Raw genomic sequence first — 15,085 nt, 5'->3', positions numbered from 1 at the left:
GCAAATCAAAGCAAGTAGAAGAATTTAAGTACATAATAAAACTGGATTGCCTCTTTCTTTCTGTAATGAACATTCAAGTCTTTGGTTCAAATTAAGAGTGAATTAATTATCCAATGTTGCTACATAATGATTGGACTTGGTTATGAAAAGGAGAGGCGGTGAAACACAATGTGACTGGTATATTAGCTGACCTGGTTTTAACTTTGGTCAACTAAAGTCAACCATTAACTACATTAGGATGAGGTCAACACGTGGTGATCTGTGCTGGAACCTTCCTTCATAGGAGTGTGTTTCACATACAGCTCATTTTGTTGTATCGTTGTAGGCTTGTATTCTTGCTCTGTGCTCCTGAAATGTTTACTTTTCTGAGCAGGCAAAATGTGTTCACAACAGTCTGAATAGCTACAGCACAGGACCTTATGCAAGTCCAGCTATGCATTTTTCAAGGGAAACGTATGAATATGCTGATTGTCAAAAATATCTTAAAACTATTTTATCATATCAGGTCTCAATAGATTTGATAATCACAGTTGAAAACACGTCACATGTCTTTGCCTTGTGTAACTTGAGATTGAAACAAGGATTTTGTTTTATTCTAGGTATAGCCAGTGTTGTTGTTGTTGACTGGTTGTTGTAAAAAAAAAAAAAAAAAAAGTATCAATCTAGACTTATAATTAAAATTAATACACATTTAAGAAATGATATAAAATAAAAGGTCTTCAAATTCTGACAACTTCCATGGACCGACCTATAACATACTGTATAATCAGAGGCATTGCTTGTCAAAAACCAAGGCAGGCAACTGCTTTGGTCTCCAGGCCAGTAGTGAACCTTAAATCACAGCTGTGCCTCAAAATGTGCACATTTTGTAATAACAGTAGAAAACCTCCCCAATGAGGTACCCATCCGATAGCACTTACTCCCTATTCCTAGTTGTTCCATACACTATTGCTGTGAAACACAAAGTTTGTCAATGAAATTAACCGAATAAAAATGAAGAGGAATTATCTGTATGGGGATGAAAACTAATAATGAACGCTGGTTTGAGGGGCTCCCAATCATTATTATTTTTGCCAAGGGCCCCAATAGCCTATTATAAACTCAGCATCCGATTATTTCTTATTTGTGACCACCAGGGAATACCCAAAAGGTAAAGGACTACAAGTCTTGTTTGAGGACAACAAAGAATAAAGTAGTCAAAGTCAGACACGAAAAAAAAAATGGATGAAAAAGCTAACACACTTGGGTTGTATGCAAATGAATAAAAAGGACTCTTCGTTGACTTAACGTGGTATCGTGATCAGCCAGCTGGCAGACTCACATCAGGACACAGCCAATAAATGTGAGGATGTCAGCAGCGGGAACACATCACATGTGGAGAAAACAAGTCATGGATGACAGAGAGTGTGACTCCGCCTATTGATCAAAGACCATCCTCCTTCCTTTTGTCTTTCCTTCAGTTTGTTAACTTCTCCAAAAGCCGCGTGGACTTCGAGCGAGCCGCTGCAGCAGCGCCGTCCTTTCACTTCGTGGAATTGTGTCGCATCCGGTCTGACCGAGTCCACGACCGACCGAGAACTTTCCCTGAGTTTTTGTTTCATGGAGATTTTGTGGAAGTCATTTGTGTTCATCAAAGCAGTGAGGTAGGAGAACTTTTTTTTGTTTTTTGTTACTGTTTTATCTTTAATGTCCAAATCAGCAGAAAGCCAGATACAGATTGTGAAATGAATGTCCTATGTTGTGATTTCATGTTTACCTTGGTGAAGCCACCAAAGTGTGTTCTGGGAAATAATGACACACTATGCAACTATTTCACGTAGCCAATGAAACGCAATACTCTGTGAAAATGTGTGTTTTAACCCCGTAGTGTGGGTTTGAGTTTGACCGTGTTGCGAGGCCTGTATGGAAATCACTCGCACTGACATTAGGCTCTCGCGCGTATAATATTTTCATGTTATTTGCGTTTTATATATTTAAACAGGCTATTTATAGGAGCGACCCAGCAAGCTTTCAGATTCCACTGTAATTCCTCATAAAAAAATATCCATAATATAGCATAATATATAATATAATAATATCTCAACTGGCTGTAAAATAAAAAGTTGAGTTTTTTTTATGTCTGAACGCCATGTGCCAAAATGAATTGTTGATGTCATGTGACCATTACACCATCTTTAAAAAAAAAAAAAAAATCAAAAAACATGGATGTTGATTTTATTGTCGGCTACTTGAATTTAAAGCCTTTTACACAACTTGGATTGAAGTTGCCTTCTCACTCTTTTCTCACATGGTCTCTGAGCGTGCGACTGTCAGTTAGACGGTTGAGACACTCTCCATCACTTCTAAACCACAGAGAAGGGAGTGTGGACACACACACACACACACACACACCCACACACACAGTGCAGCTCACAGTTCTGCACTGTTTTGCCCCTAAACCACATTCTAATCTCTATTTGTAGATTAAGGCATTGTTGTGTACATCTCTGAAAGGTGTGAGCTGGATGAACTGAGAACATGTGGTTGCATAGAAATATTGGTCCAAGACAGTCACACTTTGGCAGTGGCAGTCTATACATGTATACGTGGATAAACTAGCGTTCACCTTGTCTCCTGGCGTGAATGTAGGAGTTATTTTAATTGAATCAACTTTCTTAATAGTAGTCTATAGGAGTATTTTCTTCAAAGCATGATTATGACATGTGATGGAGAAAAGTTGTAAAAAATAAAAATAAAAGCCGCACCACAGGCTGGTTCTACATCCCAGAATGCTTTGAGCTCAAAGGAGCAAACCCCTGCAGTGCACATTTGCAGTTTGCCTCACACATTTGTGGATCGAATGACACATTTCTCGATCAATTGATACAAGCCTCCGTTGTGACTGATGACTTTTGCATGTTTTTGGTTCTTGGAGGAAAAAAAAGAACTGCTTTTAATAACGATGTACGCCTTCACATATTCATGAATTTGTGGGTCTGTACTGTATATGGTGGATCCATTACTAGTCGTATTTAGGGGTTTATTTTGATGCATCTTCATCACAGCCCACGCCCCATTCACTCCAGATATTCTCACTTATTTTTTCTTCTTTTTTTTTTCTGTTTTAATTACGTTTGCAAAGTTGACCATAACTTCTTCAAAATTCTGTTCGCACGTTACTGTTAGAGAAGTACATGACAAAAATAACTACGGTATGCTTAAAGGTTAAACCATACAGTCTACTGAAGTGTCTGGTCTTAGAGGAAAACTCTGACTGTAGGTACAAACAAGGTAAATATTCTTGTTAACAGGTTTGGCTCCGTTGAAAATGAAGTTGATTTGGTTTATTTACATTTAAACTGATATCTTTGATGTGATGGTGGTAAGTGACACATTAACACATGATTCTAGTATAACATTACATCAGATCTGTTAGGGTGTGCCGTTATTTATTTCTTTTAGAAATGAGTAAAACAATGATTAGTACTGATGGAAGCTTTGGAGCTGGGTTTTTTTTTTTTTTTTTTTTGTAGCATGCGACAGCTTCCTTAAATGTTTTCTGTCTCTGTGAAATGGTCTTACCCCGTCTCATTCCTTTTTTATTCCTCGCATTCCTTGTGAATCATCCACTCATACACTCACAGAGCTCTCCACCAAGCCAATCTCCTTAGCAGCTGATAAGATTGTATGTGATATACATGTGATAAGCCACAAGATTAGTAATGGTCGAGAAAACGCCCTGAGTGAGGTTATTATCGAATGTTGACTGCTTTTGTAAGTGTTTGTTGTTCTGCTATGTCAAATCAGATTTTTGAAGTGGGAGTTTATTCAACCCTTTTAAAAAGATTGATTGATTTGAAGTCCTGCAGGGTACTTGAATCATAACTGTGTCTAATATATATATATATTTTTTTTCCTCAGGTCTGATGCCAATTCAGTGCATTATCAAAGCAGAGTTTCTACACTATGAGCAGCCAGTCCATTCCGAGCCACATTGACCCATTGTTTGGAAGAAAGATGCCATTGTATGATGGGACCGTTTCATCCGAAGGACTGTCGAAACCCCAACCGTTGTCTGATTTGCGGGGCAGGCATACTTTGCAGTATAGCGGTTCCTGTTTTCCTTATGACCCAAGAGGAAAGGAAGTGGCAGGGTTCACGCCTCCTTGGAGCAATCCTAAGAGCTCTCTGCTCTATGATGGCAATCCTGTGAGTCACCTATCTGGAAGGGAAGGACAAAACCACGTCATTTACAGACAAGACAGCACTTCTTCAGAAGAAGGCCACCCCTCCTCGCTGCATCAATCTGCAGTAAAACAGGGTTTTACTTTATACACTAAAAGTCCGAGGACGAGCAGTCCTGCAGCTGCTGCGATGGGGACGAGTAGGAAACCAAAAAACCTAACTGAGAATTTATCACCCCCTTCTGAAAACACGGTTTACCTAGCCATTCCAAAACCAGTTTATGGACTAAACCATTGTTGCACTGAATTGGGTTGTGTGATAGGACATCGTTACAGTGTGGAACGTAGTTCCCAGAGGATGCCGAATCAAGTGTACGAACACGAGTGGATGCAAACTGATGCTAACTACGCTGAGAGAGGAAAAGCTCGAGAGGCAATGCTGCAACAGAGGGGTTTACAGTGTGAGCCCGGTGCAGGAGCACTGAGGAGGATGGCAGTGGGCACATACAGCCCAGGTAGAAATAGGACCATTCCTGCGGTGATTGATCCGAACTACAGCAGCTACCCCTTCACCCTACCGCACACACTGTTTGGTTCCTTAAGTGAGCAGGGCCCGTGTATACAGACTTCTCCCAGAGGCTACCCCAGCTTCTACCCCTCCCATCCTACTTATGAGCATATGACCTCAGAGGTTTATCAGGAACATTCTCGCATGTCCAAATATGGCCATCTAACACAGCAACCAATGTTTTACTACCCTCAGGCAAATGTGGAGGTAGAGAATAGGACACAGTGTAAGGATATTGGCAGTAAGCAGAGAGAAGATGTCCCTGTTATTCTTAAACACTCAATCCCTGACCACAGAGAACATTACATAGTGCCCAAGTCGCTTCATGGTGAAATCCCACTGCCTTTGTCTGATGAAACTTTGCATAATCATTCCTTCATGCGCGGTTTTAACCATCAAGCGTTTGCTGTTCCTGGACTTCACTCGAACACAAGCCAGATAAGACAGCTCTTGCATTCTAGTCGCAGAGATGTTTCTCCGTCAAGATCGTACATGGATCACCCTGTGACCTCTGTAACCAACCTACGTAAGGACAGACCCAATGTAAACCTGGTCCAAACCACTCCACCTTTTCTTCATGTGAACCCAACGAGTCCTTCAAGGGGTATAAGCCAACCCGGTATCTCGCTGTCGAGCGTTGAAGCGAACAGATTTTTCCCCCCGCTCGGTGGCCTACACATAGACCGACCCATCCTCCCTCCGACCGCTTTGAACACGCATCAACTCCGGGACTATTCCTCTTATGAAGCTCAGGTTAAGGGTCCCATGCAGGCAAAAGGTCTTCCTGTTTCCTCATGGGCGTGGCTGCCTCGGTCGCCCCATCACAGCTCAGGGACTGTCCACACATCTTTACCAGATAGTGCAAATGTCCCAAAAAAGGTTTATTCCCCTTCTGTTACACCAGGAAAGAAAGTCCACCGCCATAAGTCCTGTCCAAGCACTGTTATTCGTCAAAAATGCCTGAAGAGAAGTACGTCTCACTCATCTTCCCCGGTCAAAATAGAAGAAGAGGATCGGGAGTTATGTCAGGCGGATCTCTTAAAGAAAAAACAAAAGGTGAAAGTGGAGAATAAACCAGAGCAAAATAAATCGGACTCTTGTATGCCCATCATTGACAATGTTTTTAGTCTGGCCCCTTACCAAGCATACCTGCAGGCCCCTGGACTGTTATTTCCCGGCAGAGTGTCTCAGATAATCGCACATTCGTCTGAGCACCAGGAGGTTAAAAGTAGGCCAGACATGAAAGAGAAAGGGCTATGTCAGGAAAAACAGCAGCCGGTTGTCTGTCTAGTTTCCAAAGAGATCTGTGCAGATACTCCAACAGAGAACCGTGGTGTAGAAATGTTTGATCTTAAAAATCTGAAAGTGGAAAAAGTAGATCCATCAGACACGGACAACTCCGTAAAGACTTCTCTAATGCCGAGGGATTGTAGCAAAGAAGTGATCAAAAAAGAGTTCAATGGTGCTGATTCATCCGACCAAGAGCCGATGTTGGTGATACAGAAAGTCGATCCTGATGAACTTGAAGATAAACCCTTGCAGGAAGAGCAAAAAGAGGCAGCTGATGAGTCTCGAACGGGTGAAGAGACTGAACCGATGAAGATGTCAGGTGAGGGTGATGCATCGGGTCAGCTTGATGCATTAGCGCAACAAAAGGTGGTCACCATTAAACCTGCACCCAATACATCCCCTCAACTACTTGAGAACAGACTCAAGTTCCAAAATATTCCTCCCCAGTGTCTGAAACTTTCCAGTTACAAAATTGTTTTCCACTCTACAAACTATTCAAGCTCTATTCTGCCTCTAGAAAAGCCTCTCATAAAACCAATAACTGAATTTCTACCAAAACCTGAGCCCCAAACACCAGCCCGAAAGCACTTCTTTGAGTTGCACCATTCTCTATGCAAGCTTGTATCCAAATCTGTCGAGGTTTCTTCAAAGCATGACCTCGAGACCTGGTTGTCCCAGCTTGAACTGAGTGGACCAGCATCTTCGCCAACGAAAGACAAGAAGATTTCCTGCTTGTTTGGGATAAAAAGCCGAGAGATGTGGCTCGATGAGGAGATGAAGTCGGCCCTCCACACGCTCCTGGAGCGGCTGAGAGAGTACACGGCTCAGGAGCGTTGTCCTTTTCCTCACGTCATGCGAACAGGGGCCGTGTTCCTCCCCATGCTGGTGTTGAAGGAGCTGCTGTTTCCGACCGTTCAGGGCAGCCTCATCGACCAGGTCCTGCAGGAGCACAGAGTGGAGCTGCGGCCCACCACGCTCTCGGAAGAAAAAATCCTCATCCAGCTTCACAAGCGAGCCTGTTCGTCGAGGCTCCGCAAACTGATGTCGCTCAAGCACCTGCCTGACATCTACGCAGACGTGGTCAACCTGATGTACTACACCTGTGTCTGCAAACACATGGGTGAGTGCATGTTTACATCAGAGTAACCAAGGTAACATAAAAACTATGTTTAACAGTGAATATTGAGAAAAGGAAGGAAATGGGTTTTACAGTTTAAAAGTTTAAAAAAAAAAATAAAAAAAAAAATAGGATATCCGTTTTCTTACTAGGCTTTTCCTCAGGATGTTGGTACAGAAGTTTGCTCTCTGGACAGAAAATGTAGAGGTGCTACATTTGGTAACAGTAAAACCAAAAATGATGAAAGTAACTACTTGTTTGACAAACACTGAAGTGAACAATGGTCAAAGAAGGAGGTTAAAAATGAAAAAAAATAATGAACATTTATTCAAGGAGTTTTTTTTTTAAGCATAACTTAAATTAGCCAGTATCTTGAAGTGTTGATATAATAAATGGTAAATATTGGTATCAAATGAAGTTCAGGTGTTATTATTTTCTTAATCTAATTTCTTAATTCTTTTCAACATTGAACAACTGTTTAAGCGGTCCAGTGAAGCTTTTTGGTCACGCAGCTTTAAAACGTATTGCTTCCAACGTCAGCATGAATCAGCTTGTAAAAAGGAAAGTCATCGTATTTCTCACGACTTACTGTAATTATTCATCTGATACTCTGTGAACGCTCTGTGGATTTTCAGTCTCGGGTGCTGAAAGTCTTTGCTTCTCGACATAATGTCGGTATATTTGACGTGTTTCTATTATTATTCAACCCTACCGTATGTTACTTACTTGATGACTCTGAAGAACAGCACTTCCTTACAGATTTCTAGAATCCCCACTGAGTGCGGTGCACTCAGTCTGGTTTTGATTATACAGCTTCATATTTTAACTGTATCGTTGTAAACCTATGAAACACAACTGGTTATCTTTTTACTTCATCATTAGCTCTTTTAGAGAATAAATGAAAAGGAATGGCAAACACGTACATGTTCTATATAAAATCCATTTATTTTTTCCAGAATCAACTTCACCTGATGGCCAAAAGAAAGTCCAGGTATATTTACTTTTTACGTTGATGCTTAGTCTCACTCCTTGCTTTTCTGATTAGAAAGCAGAAAACTTCTCCTTACTTTCTGTAACTAATCACAATGACTTGCATGATTCTTTTATTATTGATATAGGATGGTGGGGAATATATGCACCATGCTGGGGCTACTTGAGGAAAAAAATCTCACACTCCTGGTTGATTTGTTGTTTGCAGTAATGTAGCTGTTAAGTCTGTGAAGCAGGCTGTGGGATCACACAGAGGAAGGAAGTGACAGTCACGTGTAATGTACCAAAAAAAAAAAAAACACACTCTTTGGGTTGGAGACAAGTTCACGTTTTCAGAAGATGATCATCATCATCTTTTCACTGACCACTTCCCTTTTAAAGCATTTTTGCTGTTTAGTCAAAGGAGGAAGTTGATCTTTAACAATTCATGATAAAACATTTTAGCACCAATGACTGGAAATGTTCTATTTGATGTCAACAAATCCCATGAAAAGATCAAGACCAAACAGAGGTTTCTCTGTTACACCATACGTTGTCCCAATTCGTTGTTTCCTGTTTTATAGACTCTGTGACTTCTTATTTAAAAAGAAAATGTTCCTCAAATGTGTTTTAGTCACCTTTTTGTTGCTGAAGTATTTTTGTACCAGTGTGTCGTTTGTGCTTTTTATGAAAATGAACTACATTGCCCACAAGGGTTATTACGATAGCAGACCTTTAAACTATAATATGCTACCAGTAAAAAAAAAACCCATTATTGATACGTGTTTTTTTTACTACCGCAATCTTGAGTAAACTCCCGTTGCCATGGTATTTGTTGAATAAAGACGATGTTCTCTATTTCACTCACAGCAGCATTGAATTAAACTCTCACTGAAGAGCCGGCGTGTTTTTAGAGCTTCAGCACTTTTTGTTGCCATCCTCATCAAAGTAACAGATTGTATCATTTTTTAAAAAGTGGTTTTAAAGAGTATCAAAGTCCTGAAAATGTTGACAACCTTATTGCACGTTAGCCCTTTTCCAGTGTTGTAGTCAAGAGCACACTAACTGAGGCCAAGACATTTTGGGGTGTAGACCGAGTCAAGACCGAGACCATAACAATCAATGAAAAATCCTCCTCCTGTGTGAAGTTGACGTGTCACTCACTTTGACCTTTAACACCGGGATGGTTGCGGCCGTACCTGGGAGACACAAATCTAACTCTGGATGAGTTGGAAGTTCTTTTAGAAAGAGGCGTTTTCCTCGTTCGCCTAGTCTGAGGCGGAGAAAAGGATGAGTAAAAACGTTTTTGATTCCGAGACAGAGACCTTCAAAAAGTGGTCCCGAGACCGGTCTAGACCAAGACCGATATCAAGTAAAACACTACCCGTTCTATCGTAATAATGTGTGAACCATTTGTGTGCTTAAAATGTTTTTGGATTATAATGTGTGTTGCCATATAAGGGAAAGACATTCAGCTTTACCAGTATGGGCAATGTTTTAAAGTATGGTAAATCTTTTCTGGTCTTTTCATTGGATGTGTAAACATTAAGTTAAAAGAACATCACCAGACGTTTCCAGTCAGTGTTCGGCTGTGTCATGACACACATGGCACATGCATTCACTAACTGAATTGAACGACATTGATTGAATTTCGTCTCACTGCTGACATTGACTGTTCACATGGTTTTGGAGCACTTTGGTGTCTGAACATTTTTCTCTCCTTTTTTCTATTTTCTTCCGTCCTGAATCTCATCACCGAATGAGCAGCTGAATTTTCCAAGCCTTTCCGTGTTTACTCTTCCACCCTTCCTTTCTCTCTCTCCTTTTTAAAAAAAAAAAAAAAAAAAAAAAAAAAGTGAGGCTGCCTCGTGGTAGTGGATCATGCTGTCCAATAACCATGTCTGCTGATGTTGATAGAATAGTGTCTCATTGTTCAGGTGTGCTGTAGAGGTGCTATGGGAGCGTTGATCTGTCAACATGTGCTTAGCGGTGTTGGACTTTGTGGTTGCTGGCTTGCTTTTTAGCAGCAATCAGTTTGGAAACAGCTTCTTTTTTTTTTTTTTTTTAATCTTGTGCAAAACCTTCAACACCTAAATGTATCTAATCAAACTTAATACATTCTATTAACACTTCCCTTCCTGTTTTTCCAGGCACCTTAGATCTGTATCTGGCATGGTTTTTTTTGTCCCCCTTAATTTGAATCTCCCCTAATTGCTCTCTTTTTTTATTTTGCAGGATTAAAAATGGATGATTCTTCATACAGCGAAAAAGATGAGGATCGTGAAGAAACTGTCAGCTGCAGCACCACCTCTGTGTTCTCAGACATCACAGTGTCACCGGCCTCACCTGCAGAGTTACACCCACAGAGGTACCCGAATGATCAGAAAAAAACCAGGGTGAAGACCAGCTCCAGGCGCATGTTTCTCGATGACGGTCTGTCAGATGAGGAAGTGTCAGATGACACAGAAAAGAGTGCGAAGGTCGGCGTTTTCAACGCCGTAGCAGAGCAAGAATCTTCTTTGATTCTAGTGAGCACAACTTCTGATAGTTCATGGACCTGTCCTTTAACTTCGGACGAACTTTCCTCATCTCCAAGTGACATGGAGACGGAGGAGTCCTCTAGGCCTGACACTCGGTACGCTCCGCCAGATAAATCTCTGGTTCGTTCCAAAAAATGCTCAGGCGTGATTCTCAAACTGAGACGAATGTTAAGCAAAGATCTAAACAGGAAAACTGCCTGCTACCAAGCGATCTCGGACTCAGGGACACGTGTTGATCCTTCTCAGACTTATGATGGGGATGGAGAAGTGAGCAGCGAGATGGAGCTTCACCGGAGGACTCCCAAGATTAACCACAGGTGGCAGAGAACCGGAAACTTCTGCCACGCCTTAAGGCCCCTCGGCAGCTCCTCAAAAAGAAAGCACAGATCGCTCTTAAAGATCAAATACTGTCCCTACTTGTCCGCCTGCCACAGCGCTGAAAAAAGGAGGAGATGGGTGCTACGTTCGGCTGTTCAGCGGGCACGCATGGCCATGAGGTTCGACTACCCGGACCTTGTGGGAAAGAGGATTCTACATCTGTATGAAGAAGATGACAAATCAGAAGTGTGGTACAGAGGAGAGGTGCTGCGTATCCATGAGGCTCACACCAACCCTCTAAAGACGATATTTGAGGTCCGGTACGACAGCGAGCCAGAGTGGAAGTACTACCTGGAGCTGATGATAGATTATAAAAAAGGCTGGCTAAAAATAGACGAGTAGTTTGGCCACCAAAAACATCCAGGTATTTATTTATTTATATTTTTGGTTTGAGCACATAATTGATTCACTGTCAGTAAATCCATAGTGATGATAGCATGACGAGCCGTAAATATCTCTCTGGCCTCCTCAGGAATAAAGTTTGACTGGATCTGTTTTTGTGTTGTGGTCATATTCTTTGTTGCCTGAGAGTTTCAAGGTGCATTTGAGTGAACTACAGCAAACATTGCAACGGTAAAGCTCTCAATATAAAACATTAATAAATGGCATTTCTGTTGTGTTCAATAATTAGACTGTAATGTGAGAGAGGCTGGACTGTTTTTATTCGATAAACGTTCAAAAAGGTTTCCCTTAGACTTTTAAATTATCAGTGACTTTTACTGTAAGTAAGGATTTTGGTGTGTGAGCCACGTGTGTTTACAGTAATATATTTCCAGAGGTGGATGTCATAGCAGTGATTTGTTTTTTTTGTTTTTTAACCATGATTGTCGTTTTATTGATTCCAGGCAGGCATTAAGGAAGTTCAGTGTGAAGCTCCTTAGAAGTTTTTACTTTATTTGTGATGACAGCCTGAAATGCCGCCCTGCCACTGTGTTGTGAATTACTGTGAACCTTACCTCTTTAACCTCGAACCTTATTTTATATAGATTTTGTATCATTTTCTTAAACATATGTACATAAAAAAAAAATGAAAACATCATTCTCATTGTTGTCTTCAATACATGTTTTCATGTAATTTTGTTGTATTTTATTTCTGACTTTGGGACTAATTGAAGGTTTTTCATTCTCACCTGTCGTGTGTATATTAGCAGATAAAACCAAGTTTATCTGCTAATATACACTGATACAAAAATCAAGTTAATCAGAACATCACAGATTGTCAAGAATGGACCGAGAGTTTTTGTTCTTTTCACAAGTCCATAACACTTTTATAAAATGAGCCGTCATCTTTGGTCAAACTGCCTCTGAAAAACTTTAAAAAGTGAAAATGTGATTGTCTTTACCCCCATCATGTGGCCACATTTTTAAAGACCATTTCCCTGTCAAAAAAAACTGTCAAAATGGTTTCTCATTTTGAAGCTAGTATTTCCAGTAATGGATTCAATGTCTGAACTGATAATCACATTTCATGTGTTTTTAAACCATGTTAGCAAAGGGAGGGATGGCCGTTTTCTCAATACACATTTAAATGTGTTGCTACAAGTTGTCTTCAGGTCCTGATAGACATTAGCAACTCGTGTACTCTGAAAGGAACCAAGACAATTAATCATTTGTAGCACTTGTTAGCCTATAAAAACTTGGACCAATGTCTGCCAAGAGGTACCAATGAATCAATCAGGCCTCACCGTCTCCCTGCTCGTTCTCTTCACAGCACTGAGGGAATGCTACTTTCATATTCAAGCTAGTTTTTAAAATTACCATCTCTGCCTTTAAGAAAACTACTGTGTCTTACTAGCTGAGGCTAAAAGTGTTGTTTTTTTAAACTAAGTCTGCTGCCACAAAAAAAATGTATCCATTATCAAACAACCAACCATGCCAGAATGATGTTTGCAACATTTTTCACTTTAATATTTTTTTTCCAAAACAGACAACTAATTTCCCCACATTTTTACACTAACAGGAAATAAAACAGATCTGATAGCAGAAAGAAAAGATATGTAGAAAAGTATTAAAAGTTTTTTGGATGTCTCAATGTTACGTTGGTAGCTGCTTCAGTTACTTCAGACGTTATTTCAAAATGTATATATGAACTACTAGCAAGACACGATGAAAACAGAGTGATCCCTGGAGACCATATGAGCCTGATGATCACACAGCTATGGCTGCTGTGTTACCTGCAAGGGAGCGGAGGGGTAACAAAGCTCATGATTACTAGCATCCATTCAATTTAAGTCATCGCTTTGTGAGACAAAATTAATTCAGAGGTGACGTCATACAAACAAACACTTGATCTTTATCATACAATCTTTGAGCAAACGTGGCGCATAAAACCTTTTTTCTTTCTTTGGCGAAAATCAAAAATAATTCAATGAAATTTACCAAATTAATTTCATTCACTTCCGGAAGACACAGCTCTGCCAAAGTATGTCGTACAGTACATTGCAAATGCATCATAGATGTTGGGGTAATTAACATGACTGAGACCAAACCTACTCTAATGACTCACACAAAACTCCCAAAAAAGAGATTTCTCATGACATTTATTCAAATAAACAATACAGTTTATAATTTGCTAGGATAAAATAATAAGTTTGAACACATAAGAAGCATTTTGGGAGAGAATACCCCCAAAGATCTGAAACTGGGTTAAAGGATGTTTTAATGAAAGCTGACACTTTGGTGTCATCTTCTAACTTGCATCAGTGCCTTTATATTCATGTCTCCTTCAGTCAATCTTGTGAAGACCAACATATAGCAGAGACATGAACGAGCATTTACAAGCAGAGAACTTGACACCCAGAGCAACCACTACATAGAACAATGCAAACCTGGAGGGGCACTGACAAGACAGTCAGATGCTCAACACATGTGCGAAAATTTTTAATTTTAATGCAAAAGCATAACGTTATAAAACAGTCCTACAACCTTAAGAAGTTTGCCCTTTATTCCTCATCTGCCTAAAGATCACGCAAGTCTATCTGTGAAGCAATGTTCGGTCTCACTGCAAAGTTATAGAGATCTCTTCAAAGAGGCACGGCCAATGTCAGCCCCCTGCACCCTTAAAAGTTTCCACTGCAAGGGCGATGCAAATGCCTGAACCGGTTTCTGACAGTGATAGCAGCACTACAGAGCAGTGCTGGCAGTACATTCTATTACCCTCGTTCAATCCCCACAAGGTGCAAGCTGAGCTTTAAGAGGGCAACCTCAAACCACATCGGGAAAGAGAGAGAAAAAAAAGAAAAAGAAAAAAAAGAGTGAATGTCACTCAGTTTGGCTCTTGCAAATTATTAGTTAAGTTCTTAAATGTTAAACGCCTCGAAAAACAACAAAGAGGGTACAGGAACAGGGTTAGAATAGAGGGACTCGGGGCTGGAGCATTCTACCTTACCTTTGAACTGTAAAACTCATTCTGCTCTCCTTTTGTCCTTGCACGTTTTCCTTTATCTGATCATTTGGCAACTAAGAGAAATCATAACAGTCCCCACGAGTTACTGATGAGGTGTAACTTTGCACTGCTCTGACGAGACTGAGGATGACGGGTCAAATGCCTTATTGCCAAAGACCTTCAAGCTCCCCACACACTACGGAGGGGGTTAACAGACCCAACCAACCTGGCAAAAGTTCACCTTTTTCAATATGGTAAAGAATAAATATGTAAAAATGATGCAAACACGTGCCACTCTTGCTCTTTAACTTCCATGCATATGGACTATTTACAAATTGAAAAATACAGACTTACTATTTTGTTCTTTTGATGAATTTTTTTTTCTTCTTCTCCCTCCCCCTAAGATGTCTTTGCCCCTTTGCAATCAGCCTATCAACATTCTGCCACACCAGACAAGGATCCCATCATATATTGCAGACATGGGCAGGACAATTAAAGCTGTGTTGAAAAAAAAAAAAACAACCCCCCCCCCCCCCCCCCCAAAAAACAAAAACAAAAAAAAAACAAAAAAACAAAAAACATATTCACACTCAAGGGAAAACAAAAGTCAAAATCAAAACGGATAGAGTCACAAGCAGAAAAAAAAAATTAATATCAGGTCAGGTTCAGGTGAGG

General features: G+C 40.4%; 1 protein-coding gene across 1 annotated transcript; it reads left to right on the top strand.

The window, feature by feature from the left end:
• The first annotated feature begins 1,283 nt into the window (after nucleotides 1-1,283).
• Nucleotides 1,284-12,064, top strand: cUnh15orf39 (chromosome Un C15orf39 homolog). The gene is made up of 5 exons (XM_079346294.1): nucleotides 1,284-1,342; nucleotides 1,461-1,643; nucleotides 3,901-7,141; nucleotides 8,095-8,129; nucleotides 10,343-12,064. Exons 3-5 carry the CDS (start codon nucleotides 3,946-3,948, stop codon nucleotides 10,346-10,348), a joined length of 3,237 nt encoding a protein of 1,078 aa, XP_079202420.1. The 5' UTR covers nucleotides 1,284-1,342; nucleotides 1,461-1,643; nucleotides 3,901-3,945; the 3' UTR covers nucleotides 10,349-12,064.
• Nucleotides 12,065-15,085: the final 3,021 nt, after the last annotated feature.

The sequence above is a fragment of the Symphodus melops genome (assembly GCF_947650265.1).
Source record: "Symphodus melops genome assembly, chromosome: 6".
Taxonomy (NCBI): domain Eukaryota; kingdom Metazoa; phylum Chordata; class Actinopteri; order Labriformes; family Labridae; genus Symphodus; species Symphodus melops.
The sequence above is the reverse complement of the archived record's forward strand: the minus strand, read 5'-3'. Positions and strand labels throughout refer to the sequence as shown.

What these genes read in the sequence shown, in the direction of transcription:
- cUnh15orf39 (XM_079346294.1), top strand. Translation starts at nt 3,946, where the DNA reads ATGAGCAGCCAGTCCATTCCGAGCCACATTGACCCATTGTTTGGAAGA. An exon ending in CTGTGTCTGCAAACACATGG is followed by an intron (nt 7,142 to 8,094) that starts GTGAGTGCATGT and finishes TATTTTTTCCAG; the next exon opens with AATCAACTTCACCTGATGGC.